This window comes from Halichoerus grypus, chromosome 10 (assembly GCF_964656455.1).
Source record: "Halichoerus grypus chromosome 10, mHalGry1.hap1.1, whole genome shotgun sequence".
In the NCBI taxonomy this organism is placed as follows: domain Eukaryota; kingdom Metazoa; phylum Chordata; class Mammalia; order Carnivora; family Phocidae; genus Halichoerus; species Halichoerus grypus.
In genome coordinates this window covers 49,387,867-49,407,067 of record NC_135721.1, presented here as the reverse complement: position 1 = coordinate 49,407,067, position 19,201 = coordinate 49,387,867, and the positions used below count along the sequence as shown (strand labels likewise).

The window sequence follows — 19,201 nt, the reverse complement described above, 5'->3', positions numbered from 1 at the left end:
ACTTATGTCTTGGCAGCCTTCCCAGGGCATGAAAGAACCAACATTTCCAAGACACAGCCAGGCAGCCATCAAAAATTGTTTCCCAGTCCAATCTCTTCAGAGCAGAGTGCACTGTAGACTTCAGCAACAAAAGGTAATCTTCACAAATAAGTATTGAACATTTTTTACATCATTTTGTACTGACTTATAATTTGATAAATGACTAAATGTTCAAGATTAGAGGTGAATTTTTTCTTCATATTTTATAACCCATTATATTATGCAATCATCATGATCTTATCTCCCTGTAGCTAGAATAGTTATAAAAATGAAGGAAGGAAGGAAGGAAGGAAGGAAGGAAGGAAGGAAGGAAGGAAGGAAACAACAGAGACTTTCCTTAACATTTTGGTAGCAAATATAAAAGTTCTACCAGAATTCATGAAAATACTACCATCAAGATTTATGGGTCATACTAATCACTTTTACAAAAGTCAGCTTGTTATTAATGAATCTGGTTGCCCAGAGATATTCACCAAGGTTCCAAATTTATTCAGAAATGGCATACCAAGAATTTAACAATTGGACAAGAATTGGTATTTTTGAGATGTACTGACTATCATCAAAATTGGGGGGAAAAAAGGTGTAATAATCATGGCTGATATTCTTTTATAGAAAATGTTGAACATACTAATACCAAGGGCATCTGGGTGGCTCAGTTGGTTAAGCATCTGACTCTTGATCTCAGCTCAGGTCCTAATCTCAGGGTCATGATTTCAAGCCCCACATTGGGTTCCACACTGGATATGAAGTCTACTTAAACACAAAAATACAAATAAAAACATAAAAACATACTAATACTAGAAATGACCAGAATCACTTCATGATAAGAGAGAGGGGAAAAAATACTCAGGGTTTATATATATTATTTCATATTTGATGAGCAGCAATGTTCTACAGAAATAAAATGCAAGCCATAAATGTGAGCCACACTACAATTTTAAAATTTTCTAGAAGCCACAGTAGAAAAGTAAAAAACAAGTGATGGAAAATATCTTACATTCCTTTTTTTGTACCAAGCCTTTAAGATCTGGTGTGTATTTTACACTTACAGCACATCTCATTTAGGACTCTCCATGTTTCAAGTGCTCAAAAGCCACATGTGGCTTGTGGCTATCCTACTGAATAGCACAAGTCTACATCATCCGGAACAGAGATTCGAGCCAAAGGCAGAAGGATAGACCATGTGCCCTGCATATAATGAGCATGCAATAAATATTTATTGAATGGATGAATGAACAAAGTGGAAAAAGTGGGACAAAATCCTGAATGAAGCAACAACAACGACAAAACAACAACACAAGAATATACATGGGGAAAAAAGCCATTGAAGAGAACATGACTCTCTGTGGAGTCCCCGGCATCAAGCATCTCTGATCTGCTGTGCTATTACTACAGTTCTTAAGTTATAGGGACTGACTTCTATAGATGAGCCTCTTGAGGTGGGAGGAGACATCAGATGAAATAATGACTCTCAGGTCATGGCCAGAGGAGTCCATGAAATATAACAATGTCTTACTAAACCTCAAGTACCATTTTTTCTATTCATGGGATCAACTCAAAGTATCTAATTCACAAGAACACACCACTATCCACAAAACTGAAAAACACAAAAGCTGTCCCTAAAGTCTAGAGTAGTGCAAGATCTCCAGCTGACAAAACAGCCTGCCTCAGAACTGCTCGATTTGCCAGTAGAGCCAAGGGGGGGGTGGGGGATGGAGAAGAAGGGGGAGGGGAAGATCTAACATACTTCTTCTGCCCTGTTATTTCTACTCCCCACGACGACAAGACCTTTGTGAGCAGGCAAGGGAGTTGAGAAGAGAGAACTCAATCTCTGCAGTCCAGGCTGCTTCACATTTTTCAGAAATTACTGCATGTTCAAACAATGGAATATTTGTCAAAGTACAACTTGATCACCAGAATTCATCTGTTTTTCATAACCACATTTGACCTAAACTGTGCTGACTAAACAAGGTACCCTGTGTTTCGCAGTCTGGAAAATGTGGCTCCCACCATCATTTTCAGACCGCACTAAAACCTCTGGCCCCTAGACTACAGCCGCTTGGTAACTAAGTGCATTCAGATTAGGCCAAGGATGATGTCTGCTGGCTTCCCTTGTTACATCAATCACAGATTTTCATTTTCAATTCATGTTTTAGTTAATCTCTCTCTTTTTTGGTAGGTATCTATCAAGAAAGTGTAAAGGAGCTACAAAATTTTTTATATTTTTCCCTCTCTCTGGGCTATGTATTATAAATTCACATATATCAACACACATACTCTTTAAACCTTTTATTTGGAAATCATTCCAATTTACAGAAGAATTGTAAGAATAGTATGAAGAAACACCCATGTACTATTTACTCAGATTCACCCTCTGTCAATATTTTGCCCCATAACCCTTATTATTTGCTCTCTAAATATTTATTTTTTTCTTAGCCATTTGAAAGTATGTTATATACATCAGATCTCTTTACTCCTAAATAGCTCATCGTGCATTTCCTGAGAATAAGAATAATTTCTCTAACAACAGAATCATTACAAATTTCAGAAAATTTAATATTTTCCTAATCTACTGTCCACATTCCAGTTTTGTCAATGGATCCACAAAATGTCCCTTATAGCATATTTTCCCTCGAGTACAAGATTCAGTCTAGGACAGGGATCAGCAAACCATGGCCCATGGGTCAAATCCATCCCATTACTTACTATGTAAATAAGGTTTTATTGAAATACAACCACACTCACTCATTTATATAGTATCTGGCTACTTTTGAGGTGTAACTTGTGTGGTTGTGACAGAGACCCTATGGCCCACAAAGCCTGAAATGTAACTATCAGTCCCTTTGGAGAAAATGGCTGCCAATCCTGGTCTAGGACAATGCACTGCATTTAGCTGTCATGCCGCTTTAGCTTCCTTTAATTTGAAACAGTTCCTCAGCTTTTCCTTATTTCTTCTGATTGACATTTTTGTAAAATATTCTCTCTTTCTTTCTCTCTCTCTCTCTTCCCTTCTTTCATAACAGAATGCTTCTCATCTGGAGTCTCTGTGATTTTTCCTCATAAATTAGATTCAGGCTATGTATTCCAGATTGGAATAAAATACACAAAGTAATGCAGTATCACTCTCAGGGCATCTCACTCAGAGGCACACAATTGTTTGGCTGATCCCCAGTTACCATGTAAATTTTGATCACCTGATAAAAAGGGCGCCCAATTATATTTTTTTGTCTCATTATTAGTAAGTAACCCTGGGGAGACACTTTAAGACCACACAAATATACTACTACTTACCAAAAATTCCCCCCTAGATTTAGTATCTATGAATGATTCCTGCCCAAATAAATCTTTATTGGAATGACTGTAAAATGAAGAACCACAGAGACTCTGAGATTTTACCCACTTGCACGCCAACAAATTAGTGTGCCACAATTTCATGGATGCTAGTAGAAGGCACAAAACTGGATCAGAAACAAAGGACTTTATTACTAGTATCAACAGCAGCAGCTAGAGTACTAGCATTTACACTTGCACCAATTCCCAGAATGCCAATCTCCACAGGACAATGTGAAGCAGTCCCGGAGACACCTGCACATACAGTGGTTTGCTTTAAAGGAGAGTAACCCTGAGCACAAAATATCCTTGCTCCATAGAAAAGCACTATCTCGATCTTCCAAAGCTGGAAACATGCCTGCTTCGTTCTCTGGCAGGAGACATCTTCCCTACCTTACAAAGCTGTTGACTACACAAAGATCCTTGAAAAGATGCTCTGGAACAAACACAGAGGGTGCCTCTCCTCACAAGATGTACAGAGATGCAAGAGAACCATTAAGTGTCTGTCAACAGTCAACACTCAACATTCTACTATAAGAAGGCTTCTCCCCTGTTAACATACGTATGTATTTAGATATATACGTACTCGTTCATTCATTTATATGTTTATTATTAGTAATGACTCATGGTTTTCTATTTTTTCCCCAATGAAAATACCCTTACTCACAAACTCTCCTACTTTTTTATTTTCTGTTAAGATTTTAAAGCCCAGCTAATTTTTATTGCATTATTTGGTGGGAGAAATTACACATCAGAATTTCTAAATAGTGTAGGAAAATCTAGAAAGACAATAGGTCAAATGCAACTAAAACTTAGGAAAGCGTCCTCAAGGCCCTCCCAAAAACTCGAGTAATAGCTTAAACAAACTTTGTAAGTAGCCACTGTTGATTGCTTAAGCCCACAACTAGTTGCAGCCAAGTGTGGTCTGGACTGGACTACTCAGTGTCTCTCAGAGATACTAGTTTCAATGGCATCTTTTCATGTTACAAGGAAAGAAAAAAAAAAACAAGTAGGCAGACAGACCATTTTCATAGAAAGTAACTGATCTTACTGTTTAAGAAAGGAAAATCCCATTCTTTTCCCTATGATGACTATGGCAAATCAGGCCTCCCCATAAGGCGGTTCTAGAAAACCAGAGCAAAAAGGTTTATTTTATTAACATATAATGTATTATTTGTTTCAGGGGTACAGGTCTGTGATTCATCAGTCTTACACAGTTCACAGCGCTCACTATAGTACCTACCCTCCCCAATGTCCATCACCCAGCCACCCCATCCCTCCCACCCCCCTCCACTCCAGCAACCCTCAGTTTGTTTCCTGAGATTAAGAGTCTCTTATGGTTTGTCTCCCTCTCTGGTTTCATCTTGTTTCATTTTTCCCTCCCTTCCCCTATGATCCTCTGTCTTGTTTCTCAAATTCCTCATATCAGTGAGATCATATGATACTTGTCTTTCACTGACTGACTTACTGCGCTTAGCATAATACGCTCTAGTTAATGTAGTCACATAAAATTGTTATAGTCACAGAGTCACAGAATTGTTAATGTACCAAAGGCAAATCTGAAGGAGAAAAGAAAAGTTTGGAAAAGGTAGACTAAAAAAATGTAGTAGGCCTTCCCACCTCCATCCCGACTTTTGATCATTATTGACAAGACACTAGGTCCAGTCCCTTACTCGTGGTAGAACAAGAAAACCAGGCACTGATTAGGTTTATAAAGTTAATGTATCTATTATATATCATATTAGGGTACAATATGCTATAATGTATAACTTAATACTTGTAAGCGCTTTGAATAGTTTTCCACACTTAGCATGATAAATCGAGCCACTTTAATGATAATGACAACTGATGGAGGAAAGAACATAAGACAGAGAATTTATATTTAGCTTTGAGTTCTAACTCGGCTACCTACCACTTATGTGACTGTAGGTGAGTAACTGAACTGCCCAAGGCCAAGGTTTCCCATTCTGGGAAAAGAGATGGATAAAAGAAAAGGTAGGCAAAAGTCCTTCTTGCCCTGATAGTTCATGATTCTTAATTTCTAGACTAGTTATTTTATAAAAGTAACATTAAATAGGGATGGACTGTAGGAGGAAGAGCACAGGTGTTCGTGTACTATTTCTGTATCTTCGTATTTATGTCTACGCATACATTAGTGTAGGTCCTCATTTTTCGCTGCATTCTTAAAGAGTACTTTTTATAATATAAAAATTTAATGATGGGGTAGGAGTGAGGAGGACATATACAAGTTGGAAAGAGAAATATTTTTTTAAGATTTAAAGGTAGCAGGCCAGGTGTTTTTACACATGTTCTTTCATTTCATTCCCACAGAAACACTGTGAGATGAACATCATTATTTGAATTTTTTAAATGCAGAAAATTGAGGCTGTGAGACATTAAGTAACATGTCTAAGTCGAGATTTAGATTCAAGCTCTTCCGATGTCCCTAATTTTAAAAAAACACCATGTTGGGGTGCCTGGGTGGCTCAGTCGGGTGCTTGCCTTTGGTTCAGGTCACAATCCCGGGGTCCTGGGATCGAGCCCCACATTGGGGTCCCTGCTCAGTGGGGAGCCTGCTTCTCCCTCTCTCTACTGCTCATGCTCTCTCTATCTCTCTCTCTCAAATAAATAAAATCTTAAAAAAAAAAAAAAAAACTGCCTGTACGAAGGCATCATCATGAGAGAACATGGGGTCAATATATCTGGAGCATAGATTGTGAGCAGGCAGGAGGAAAAGAGCGACCAGAAATGAGGTAAGAGAATCCAGCCAAGGATAGAACATGGGAGACTGTACAGACGAAGTTAAGAAGTTCACTTTATTCTGATAACAACGAGAAACTAAAGTATTTAAAGCACAGTTTTTATATGATTTAAATTGTGTTTCAAAGGTGTGTTACTGGGTGTGATGTGGAAAATGATTTATTTCTTGTTCATTTTGTCAGAGCTTAAAAAATAATTATGCTATTGTGGTGTCTAAAGCTGTTTAAGTGAGACATTATTGTTAAAAAAAGAAAAAGCACCCTCGAGGAGTTCAATCTTCTCAACGTAAGCATTTTGAAAAACAAATGTGAGCATGTGTAGAAAAAAAATTTTTTTTGATCACATTTTTTTGCCTCTTGTTTTTATTCAAAGCCAAATGATATGTATGCTCATGGGTAATAAGGTCACCAGGTTAAAAGAGCAATATGACAATTATAAACAGTTAGATTACAGCGGCTACAAACCAGGGCCCATTAGCCCATACTACAGGAAAGTTATCGCTATAAATGGCTTTTCCTGTGTCCTTATCAATGCAGCGCACAAAGTATCTCACCCTCAGCTTTTCTCTATGATCTATGTAGTGTTTATGCCTATCTAACCTCACCAGGCACTGGTGGGTCAGTGCAACTAGGAGGCGGGGAGATACGGCAGCAGAGTGATGAGACAATCTGCGAAGTGTCAGAGATGGACTAGGAGTCACCAAATATTTCAGGGCAAAACTTTCCACATTAAAAAAATATCTCTAAAGAAAATACTCAAACTACGCTCTTATTGCTCAGAAGTACTCAAGATCACCATGGGAGCAAACCAGAAAGCTTCCAGTTCTGTTCTGTGTAAGTTGACTCCTCAAACAGTACAACTTGCATGTGTCTTAGATAGTGGGGGGAAGGCAGATGAATATTTCTGAAACAGGAAAGAGAGTCCATTTAAAATGAAAATAAAACATTTACAAAAAGAGTCAAGAGGAATAGGGTCTAAATATCAGAGCCTAAAATATAAGCCACTTAAAGTTCTTAAAAAATAAATGTCAAGTATATAAACATCAAAATTCCTTTCTAATATCATTGCTATCCCAAAGATTTGAAAATGGTACCTATTCATTTCAAATTACTGTTCTCAGGGAGGCTTTTCCATTAAAAGTTCGATGTTCTTTTCTTATTTCCCAAAGAAAATGTATATATTTCAAATAAACATGATGGATTTAAAAAAAAACAAAACAAAACAGGTATCTTCACAGTCTTCTACAAAGCAGCTTTTCTCTGGACCCATTAAATTATGAACTTTTGAGAGCAGAAGTGCCCTGGTCATCCTTACCTCTTTCACTATATTAAGAAATACTGGCTTAAATAAAATTTAACATGTTTGGTTTTTGCAGTTCTTCTTAGAACATACCTAAATATACTAATGTGATCTGTAAAAAAAAAAAGAACACCAAGACAGAAATACAGTATACAGAGTTCTGATGACATGTGAAACAGGAGCCCTCCTCCTTTTTTTTTTTTTTTTAAACAGATTATCTGATGAGCCTGGTGTTCCCTAGAAATATAGCTCCAGAAACAACTTTAAGAAGATCTAGATCATTAAGCTATGTGCCTCTGGCAATACTGGAATTCTATATCCACAATTTCCAATTTCATGTGACTGGTGAAATAAAGTGATATTTCCCTCTCTCTCTGTAACACCATCTTTGGAAATGTCAAATGAGAATAAGAACTTACAAACTCTAAGCCCCTAGAATTTTGCATATAGGCCTTTCTCATTTGTCTTAATTTCTACCACAGGAATAGTAAATGACCCTGCTTGTGTTTCCACCCAAACCAATACTTAAATGTTCATTCAAGTGTCTTTGTAAAAAATTGAAAGAATTTAAATAATGGATTTTTACTACAGTTACATAAAATGAATACAAGTCAATAGTGTCAATGTTTAAAATAGAATCAGGATAGGCCTAAAAAAAAATAGGCTATAGTGAAGTACAATCAATTTTAATGAAAACTAAAAAACTCTATCAGCGTTCACTGCCAGATCAATGGTCTGTGAAAAACACGAGGAAAACTGCATGAAGCTGATGTCTGAATATCTTTCTTTCATTTGCCAATCAACTGTCTTAATACCTAGATGTAGCAGAAATGTTCTACTATTTTTTTAAAAGGGAGTCTCATCTTTTTAAGCCAATTAACAATTTAAAAAATCTGGCCATCAAAAATATACCCAAACCTGCAGACCTGCTTTAAGTCTATGTTCCAATTCTTGTGTCCAATTTACTTGATTATTAAATGGCAACAGTGCCTTCTGATAAAGGTACAGGATTAAGAACCCTAAAATCTTACCTCTGGTGCCAACAAAAGAACTATTTCATAGCTTGATTCAGAGTGAGGCCAATCTCTACCAAGTGAGATGTTTTTTCTCCTATTTGCCATATGAATAAGTCATTTGTTTAATGTAGTCAAATTTGTGAAGCACTATGAGATTGTTGCACAAAGCGCTATATAAAATCCAAGATAACACTATTATAAATACATATATAAACAACAACCCTTCAACTGTCTCTATTTGAAAGGATCTGGAAGTCTAACCTTAGAATGCCAAAACTAATCATTTTTCTTTAATTGAAAATTTCAGCAGTGTCTTAGGCCCTTCAAGTATCTATTTCCCAAATGCTTTAATGTAACAGCCAACTGCTGCCAAAGCTCTTTATGTAATTTCATTAAGGAATTCCCTTAACACCTCAGAAAATATGTCACTTAAAACTGCTTATATCCATTCCTTTTTCCACTCCCCAAATCCTTTCCTTGCTATTATCACTAGTCACAGGACCATGGATTTTGCAGTTTCTTCCAGCTGCCACTGTAGACCATACAAGTAGAAATCCTTAGATTAGAAAGGGAGAAATATGTTCCAGAAAGATTCCCGCCTACTCCACCCCAACCCGCCCACCCCTGGCCCCAGCAATGATCATGAAGGATTGTAAAGAGATTGTGCATAAATTCTAGCTCTGCTACTGACTCATCTCTCCAAATTATAGCCAAGTACTTAAAAAGGGATATTATTAAAAGCAAGTAAGAGGTAAAATATCCTTTAACAGAGGACTTTACAAAATTATGTCCAGGGAGATAAATTACTAACTTTAATTCTCATAATTATTTTTAAATCTCTGTCTGAATCCTTCTAAGTAAAAGAATTCAGGGGACAAATCTATTAGAGTTTAGGTGCTGGGGCTAACTTACTCTTAATAGAAAAACAGGTCACCAGCTTGCCATGCATAATGACTGCCCAGGGAATGAAGATTTATGACACAGAAATAAGTTCACTTTGAAATACGCTTTTAAATTTAGATTTTGGCAAGGCTTCCAAACCTAAAAGAAAGACAAGTGGTAGGGTGTCCGTAAGAGGCTTATAAAAGGGGATACTTGACTAGAATTGGGGTAAGCTATTCTGGGGCATAGGTCTGTAGTCAGTAGGCACCTGAAACCTAACTCAGCCTCTAGCTCCTTTTTACACGAGGGATTCTTCCTAGGTCTAATAAAATTCAGGAGTTGAGGAAGCCTCTGAAATTCTAAGCAAAATATCACATGCCTGTACATATGTGCATTTTGTCTGGGGAAAGGGTTCACAGCTTTCATCAAATTCTCAGAGGCCCCTTGCCCAAGAAAACTTAAAAGAAATACTGCACTTGCTAGAGCCTTTGTAATATGAATTCACTGCACAACGACATTCTGCATTCCCTTATATCTCAGGCTGTTTTAGAGTCTCCGTTAGTAATTGAAAGTGAATTAAATAAAAATGAGGTTCTTACGATTCATGTAATACTGAGAGGTTGCTGCTTACTAAAAAAAATCCACATATTGCTTATAATATGCTATCCCTGGATCCAAGATGTCAGAAATCTTTAAAAAGTATACTTTTTATGACAGTATAACACAAATGCAGAAAAGTACATAAATCAAAGGTATATTGGTCAACATTCTTTAATCTAGGATTTTTTTAACTGTTAATGAGCAGATGATGTAAATCACTGGAGAACAAGAAACCACAAGAAGATAAGATTATAAATGAGACCCACAATCTAAGAATATGGCTGTATTTACAGGTTTGCTCCCCCAGGTTCTTAATGACACCCAAGCTCTTTGATATGGGACATCTATACACTCTTTCAGTGATAGAAGGGTGAATGAGCAGCAAATTTGGAGAAGAGTCAGATGTTGCAGTGTACAGAGGAGCCTGAAATATATATAAATCTTTGTCCAAATTGAGCTGGGTTCAAGGCTTGGAGCCCATAAACATGGCAGACATCACTGGGTTGATAGAGTTTTCAAAACATCTATAAGACAGACTGGTTTCTGTATTCATTAGACAGATAGGCCATCCATCTTTATAACTACTACCACACTATGTACAAAAATCTCCAATTATTATTATTCATCACTTCTCTTCCAGTAAAATTTTTAGTTTGTTATTTTCTCCCTCCTAAAAAATTATCCTTAATGACTGTAAAATGATGTTTTATATCCTGCCCCTTACCTGCCTCTTAACTGTATATGAAGATTTAAACAGAATAAGTTATTTAAAACAAATCTATAAAATACACCTACATTTGCCCTGCACACTTCCACTGCATTACTATACCAAGAACCAAGTCTCAATTAACCACTATCTGACCCTTGTTCACTTTCTTCCCTCCCCTCCTCCTGCCAAAGTTTGCCCTTCCTGCCAAAGTTCAGCACTTCCTAGAAAAGTCTCACTGCCTGTTTGATATTGTACTTCACTTTAGTCACCAAAGGAAGAATTTACAGGTGCTTGGCCCCATCTATAAGACCATGACCGAAATCTGACCTCCTGTTACAATACGTGAACTCCTGCCCTACTGATAAGGCTGGCAGATATAAGTAGGATTTTTCAAATAATCCTTTGGGAATTTATAAGCAGCACAGCCATAAAAGGGGGGTGAATGGAAGGTCGGTTTCACTAAAAATAATAAATATTGCCATGTTTATTCAAAGTGTGCCTTGTTATCCTCCAGGCCAAAAGTTCAGATAAACACTATTGTAAATGACAAAATATTAGAACTTTTTGTTACTTCTGTTATGATCCTTCCGTTGGACACCAATAGAACTGTTTTCCCTCGTATAGGTCCCAGCCCTGATATTGTATAACACTGCCTGAGGCTAGAATACTGGATTCATTTGCAGGTCAAAAGGAGGGCAGTTATCTTTCAAAATCAAAAACAAACATTTATTGAGTATTATATACTACTAATACTAAGTGTTAGGTGCTAAGGCTAAAAACATGATGAATAAAACATGGTACCTGCCCTAAAAGAGCTTACAGTCTATTGAGGAAAAAGAATACATATTTAGGATAAGATGATATAATATAGTCAGCACTGATACAACTATGAACTGGGTCCTATAATAGTGCAAAGGGGAAGTGGGTCCACTGAGCTCCACCTGAAACATCAGGAAAATTTGCTGGAGGACACATGTATGAAATAAGTATGAATCCATAAAATAAAAAGAAGTGGGAATACTCATTCAGGCAGAAGGACTAGAACAAGGAAAGAATGGCAGGCAGGAGAAACATGGTGCAGTCAAAGAACTGGAAGCATTTCAGTATCATTAAAGCAAGGTGGTAAGCAGCAGAAAACATGGCAGACAGGACATGGAAAACCTTCTATACTTCTGTATTTTACTCCATAAGTGACCAATTAGAGAATTTTAAGCAGATAACACATATGCCAGATTTATATGATACACAGATCGCTATCACTACAGTGAGAAGTCAAGTTAGGGATTTATGATATAAGTAGGGAGAACAGTTAAGAAAATGTTTTCAAGGGGCGCCTGGGTGGCTAAGTCATGGAGCACCTGCCTTCAGCTCAGGTCATGGTCCCAAGGTCCTGGGATCGAGCCCTGCATCGGGCTCCCTGCTCAGCGGGAAGCCTGCTTCTCCCTCTCCCACTCCGCCTGCTTGTGTTCCCTCTCTCACTTGTCCCTCTCTGTCAAATAAATAAATAAAAATCTTTAAAAGAAAGAAAATGTTTTCAATAATCCTGATGATCTTGGGTAATCATTTTAGGATAGGGGAGGATGAGAGAAAGTAAAACTGTACTTAGGTCACATCTGCAAGATAGGGAGATCTGGATATGGGACTGAGAAAAAAGAAAAGGTTTGGGTTTCTGCTTGGGGACTTGATAGAATGCTGTTATTACCTGAGATCACAGTACCTCCCAAAACAGTAGATTTTAGGGAAGGGGGACATAATGAGTTCATTTAGAAACATACAGAGTTTGTGCTGCCTGTGGAATATCCAAAAATGTTAATATTAACTACATCAGGAAATGAAAAAAAAAATTTGTTACAAATTTTTAGATTAATCCATTTTTAAATATCTTTTTCATTAATATTATAAAGAGATGCCCTCCACTATACAGTAATACAAATCAGTGATTTGAGAATGGGAAAACAAATACAGAGTAGTAACAAATTATACCCCCCAAAAAAAGTTATGAAAAGAATCCACTCTAGAAGTCATACATGATCTGGCTCTTCCTTTAGCAAAAGAGATATCTGAGTGCTTTTTTAAAGTCCATCTAGGTCTGGAACAGCAATGTCTAAAAAATAAACATGTATTCCAGAAATAGAGCTGAGCTCTTACCACTAGTTGTACTTTTTCAAAACTAGGAAACATTATGAATGTGTGAATGAGGAAAGAGGTCTGTCTCTGCCACATAAACGATGCCTTATCAAATTATTACAGAACATTTATGAATGCCAAATATTTCAACACTACAGAGTATCAGTGTGTGGAATTTATTTTTTAAACGGGCAGTTTAAGGCCCTCCTTAAACTCACAGTTTAGGATGACACAGATTTCATGTATTTACGAACGTATACGTTTTGAATAATTGATAAACTTTGTATGTTGATGGCAGAGACTAGAACCTCTGCCTACATGTCTATGCTTTACATCATATACTTTAAAAAATACCAATAATGTGTCTAATAATCAGGATCAGAGATACATAACTCTTGCCAAGTTAACTGCACTGATTAATAAATTCCAATGATGTGCCAAAGACGGAGTGAGGCACCATTCAGATATTATCTGGAACTGTACTAAGCAGATCATTATTATCAGAGCTCACATATGAGAAAGTTAAGGTTTAGGTAACTTGCCTCACACCACACAGCTAGTAAGTGTGCAAATTAATTACTTCAGTACTCCTATGAATCACTTGTAGAGTTCTCATTTGAGGAAAATTTGTTACATTTTCTATATCATAAAATCTTAAGGAAGCTCACAAAAACTAGCAGATAAATACTGTGATGAGATAAAGTGCTGGCATATTATAGTCATTCAAAGATTATAACTTCTCTCCTGGTAGACTGTAATTTTTTAAAAGCAGAAGTCCTTGCTCTTATTTATACATCCTTGCTCTACAAACCCATTTCACGCAGAACAGAAATTCAGTAAGTGTTTAGTGAATAAGTAAATGAGCGATAAAGTTTGAGTTAGCATACGCTCAAACAAATGTACTGCATTTTTTAGCTACCACTTACTTATGCCTTCAGTTAGTATTTATTGAGTACCTACCATATGCCAAGTACTGTTGCTGACACTGAAGATATAACACTAAACTAAACAGACTACTGGTTTTCATACTTTTACACTATTTGAGAGGAAAAGTACACTTGATTTTGCAATTATGAGACTTAACAATAAAATACAAAATGATTAAAAATAAAAAAAATAAAAGGAACTGAATTCCAGATTCTTAAAAAAAAAAAAGCAGTAATATACCCTCATCAAGTTGGATTTACCTGAAGTATACAAGGATCATTTAATATCACAAAAATCTATCAGTGAAACTCACCACATTCATGAACTAAAGGATAAAGACCACAGGACTGTATCAATATATTTGGAAAACAAATCCAATAAAATTCAATACTCATTTATGTTTTTATAAAAAACGATCAGGAGTCTGGAATAACTAGATAAAGAATATTTACCAAAACTTTATTGTAAACATCAGTTAATGGAGAAACTTTGGATACCTTCTGTTACAGATCAAAAATCAGACAAGGATGCCTACTATTATCTCCCTGAACAACAAAGTAATGATGATCCTGGTCAATACAATAAAACAATATGAAGAACAATGAAATATATGGATAGGAAGAAAATAAACAAGTCAATATCTGCAGATCAACTACACAGAAAATCTATCATAAACCAAAAAACAAACCATAATAAAAGAGTTGAGCAAGGTTGCCAGACTTAAGTTAACTTACAAAAATCAAGAGCATTCCTCAACATCAGCAATTATTAATTTAAAAGGAAAGTTGAAAACAGCAACAAAAACTGTATTTTGCTATTAACCTTAAAAGAATCCCCAAAACTGTTAACATAGAAACAAAGCTTAATAATTTAAAAGTAGACTTTTCCATGAGTAGCATGACTTAGCATTATAAAGTTGTTAATTCCTCCCAAAATTTATCTATCAATTCAAATTAAATTCTAGAAGAAATTTTTTTAATGAACTCAAAAATTCTAAAATATATAGAGAGAACCACTAAAATCTACTCCTGAAACTAAGATTACACTATATCACTCTAGGTTAACTAACTGGAATTTAAATAAAAATTTGAAACAAAATAGAAGAAGACTGAAGAAGTAGAAGAGGAGGAGAAGGAAGTGGAGGAGGAAAAGGAGGAAGAGGAAGAGAAGAAGAAGAAGAAAAGAAAATGATGGTAGAAAATGATTCTGTCACAAGATAAGCCTCCAGGAAGTCACAACTTTAAGGTAGCCCCAATTTATTTTAACTTCTTTGGGGGAAAAGGTACTGAAGCCTTTCCATTAAAAAAAAAAAAAAAACTACTTATATAGACAGCTATTTTCATATGAAATTCATTCTATACTTGAATAAAATAATGTGGTTTTTTTTTTTTAAGATTTTATTTATTTATTTGACAGAGAGAGACACAGCGAGAGAGAGAACACAAGCAGGGGGAGTGGGAGAGGGAGAAGCAGGCTTCCTGCCGAGTGGGGAGCCCGATGCGGGGCTCGAACCCAGGACCCTGGGATCATGACCTGAGCCGAAGGCAGACGCTTAATGACTGAGCCACCCAGGTGCCCCAATAATGTGGTTTTTTAATAAATAAATAAATAAATAAAATAGAGAAAATAAAGGTTCATAAATAGTAAAGGCAATTTAAAAGAGGAGAAATGAGAAGGGACCTGTTTTACCACACATGTAGATGTATCACAAAACCAAATTCAACTAACTAGAGAATTGAGAAACAGATTCTCATATATGGATATTTAAAATTGAGAAACAGATTCTCATATATGGATATTTAGTATATGCCCAAGGTACTATCAGGAATCAGTGGGCCATATACAGATTATGTAGTAGATGGGACTGGTAAAACTGAATTCATCATATAAAAAAAAATTCAGTTGGATTCCCACTTCATACTATATACTACAGTGAATCCAAGATGGATCAATATCAAGATGTGATGGGAAAAATGTTAAAGGTAGCATAAAGGGAATGCCCTATGACCTTGAATAGAAAGAGAGGTTTTTAAAAAAAAAAAAAAAACACAATACTTAAAAAGTACAAACTCTAGGAGCGCCTGGGTGGCTCAGTTGTTAAGCGTCTGCCTTCGGCTCAGGTCATGACCCCAGGGTCCTGGGATCGAGCCCTGCATCGGGCTCCCTGCTCAGTGGGAAGCCTGCTTCTGCCTCTCCCACTCCCCCTGCTTGTGTTCCCTCTCTCACTGTGTCTCTCTCTGTCATATAAATAAATAAAATCTTTAAAAAAAAAAAGTGCAAACTCTAAGGTTAAAATTGATGGATTTGATTACATTAAAATCAAGGATTTCTGTTTGTGAAAGATAATACATACATAGTTTAAAGTCTGGGGGCAAACTGGGAAAAAAGACATTGGCAACATCCTAAACTGTCAATATCTACAATATATAAGGAATTTCTGAGATTTCTCTTTCTAGCAAAGAGAAAAAAACAAAATTTGGCTTAAGAAAGCCAATACAAAATTGAACGAAGTTAAAAATAGGCATTTCAGAGAAGAAAAATCTTAAATGATTAGTGAGTCTATAAAGAGAAGCACAATGTTATCAGTAATCAAAGAAATGCAAATTAAAACAAAGAGATATCCTTCAATATCTATCAGGTTAGCAAAAATTAGTTAAAATAAGTATTATACATATACCTTGGACTTATATGAAATAATGATAATAATGTGTCACAAACTAAGATGTATATGATTTATTTAATTCTCTGCACATGAGATTGAAAAAAAATTATCTACTTATTTTAGCTGCCTTGAGACAACTCAATCTATATCTTGCTCCATCTTCATATGATAAGGAATGATAGATGGAGAGAAGGAGTGGAGAGAGGGAGAAGAAAGGAAGACGGGAAGTGGAAATCAGAGAGCAAGGAGAAGTAGGAGGAGGAAGGAGAGGAGGGGAGAAAAAATTACCAAGTCTTTTCTCAGACTAATGGAAATCACCTCAAAGTACTCTGGCCATGAAGCTCATAGACCAGTGTCCCAACCTGTCTGGAGTAATGACTACGTGACACTACATTAAACATATGAAGAAAGAAAATGGATAGAAGACTGGCTAAAAGACTCACTCAATCATATTATAAAGTAACCTGATAGAAACTTCACAGAACTTTGCTATTAAGAAATATCAATAATGGACTTCTCTCATCAATCCGTCTTTGATGATACTTTTTAATTTTTTGATTGCCTTTGTGTGTATTATGTGTCTGCATGTAGGTGTACTACCAAGATGGAGAAAGGGCTATTTCTTATAATACCATTAACACCCATAATAACTTCCCCCCAGAGAGATTCCTCCTTGCATATGTTTTATATGACAAAAGGAATAAGTGTCATCAGGAATAAAAAAATAAAGTTTTTATAAATATTCTTTTAATATATAAACATAGGCTATTTTTATTTATATAACTACATCATTAAATTAAGAACAGAAATCTGTGTATGTGACTATTTCTAGGTATAATCTTATCATTTTTGGTGACTGATAGAAATTAATGTTATTCACCTTATATCATTACATCATTACATGGCAAACAAAAGATTCAAGAAGAAAAGGATAATTTTTTATAATTAATACTCCTTAAATAATAGTTTTTTTCTTACTCTTAATAAGAGTAAACAGAAAAACAGAAAAACTATAAAAAATGAGAAAGAAGAGTTTTTAACTCAATATACATCTTTATTAGTCAGAGCCAGATAAAGACTCACCAGGACAGAATATATGTGTAGACATCGATAAACAGGAGAGAAATCCACCAAATCTTGGGCTCCGGGTACCTGCAAAACAAACAAGATTGTCACAAAATATTCAAACAAAGCTATGAAGAACTTTGAACTGCATTCATTTTTACTATTCAAGTGTAAAAACTAAAAGCCAGTTCTAGTTTCTAGGAGAAAAACACAGAACAAACAAACAAACAAACCACACTCCCAGAAACCTAGTTTTGGTATTTTAGACATGGGATTAATAAACTGTGAAGAGATCAGCAAGGCTGGGACACAGAACAGAAGGATAAATAACAGAAAAGAGTAACAGGTGTCACGGGCCCTGCATCTGCTTTTAGAGATATATTTTAGACTTCAAAAACAAAGCCTCCAAAAAGGAAGAGAAGAAGGTGGGAATGTGATTTTGACCATGTAACTGCATCTTCTTAGATTCATGGTGGTCTATATAAAAGACTAAGTTGCAGTGGTCAAAACCAAAACTTGCCACACAGGAGAAATTAAATGACCTGCCAGCCACCTTCTGAAGGGCATAAGAATTAGTGAGTATTTACATCAACATGCAATCAAAATACAGAAATATGCTAGAAAGAGAGGGGGATCATGTAAAAAGTAAGAAAATAAATGGAAAAGCCAAACCTAGAAGTAATGCCAGAAAATTATAATATGAACAAGGTAGACAGATTAAATCTAGACATCAACAGACAAAGTAAAACAAACAACATTAGGTAAGAACTGGAGATAGCCACAGTGCTAAAACTGTTTCGTTATGTGGCCTGACAATGAGTAACTCACAATTTACTTTTGCCTCAATTTCTTCAACTGAGAAAGGAAACTATTCCCTATACTGTTGGCCTATAGGAATTAAACAAGAATACAACGACACAAAGTAAATATTGAACAAAACAAAATAAAGCAAAAAAGAAAAGACAAAATTGCTTAAGAAATAATCAAAATAAAAGACCTAGCTGCAGTTTTTACTGTAACACTGGTAACTGTAGGATTCATCAGAATATAAGCAGCAGGGCACGTCTAATTTGGGTTGAGCTGACTCATGATGACAAGGTCGGTTTTCCTTATTCCATCAAGGATGGCTCATTTCTTCTTTGGGGAGAAGATGTTTTTCCTAGTGAAATCTACTCATTCTACAACTCGGCAGCACAATTCCTGTCCCTCCAAAATCATCACCTCTCTACATTTACTGGTTCAAATTCATTGACTATTCTGTTCATTTGCTATATACCCATGATAGCACACACTAAATCTCTATGTTTAAGAAACTTCCAGTGCTAGATACTCTGTAAGCACTCAAAAACAAAAACAAAAGAAAAATAAAAAAAATAAAAACCTCTTATGAATCCAAAGCTTGATAGTAAGATGCTCAAGATCCTACACCATGAACCAAGCATAGATTTATTTAAAAAAAAAAAAAAAAAAGGCCATTAGAAAAGTTAGTGAGCATTACAGAATCACTGAGAAAAACATTTTATGGACAGATAAACACCACATAATTAAAAAAAAAAAAGATTAAAAAGCACGTAAAAATTGTAACCTTAAGAGTACAAAAGGACACCTATTTTCATCTTAATAACACAAAAAGAGACAATAGGTCATCATTTTAGACACTCTTATTTGAAATGACCACAACATTAAAGCATCTCTACAGTCTCCCCTGTTGGATTACAAAGTAAAGATGTGAAGGAAATTTATTTTAGCTTGCCAGAAAAACAGGGCCTACTAGTGAAAACTTCA

At 35.8% G+C, this 19,201-nt stretch overlaps 1 protein-coding gene across 4 annotated transcripts in view; it reads right to left on the bottom strand.

The window, feature by feature from the left end:
- Positions 1–19,201, bottom strand: part of EXOC6B (exocyst complex component 6B) — a 590,843-nt gene that overhangs the window by 320,695 nt on the left and 250,947 nt on the right. For all 4 annotated transcript variants that reach the window (XM_078056409.1, XM_078056408.1, XM_078056410.1 and 1 more), the window contains one exon: positions 17,435–17,503. In XM_078056409.1, the coding sequence (XP_077912535.1) occupies positions 17,435–17,503 (69 nt within the window). The remainder of the gene's footprint in view (positions 1–17,434; positions 17,504–19,201) is intronic.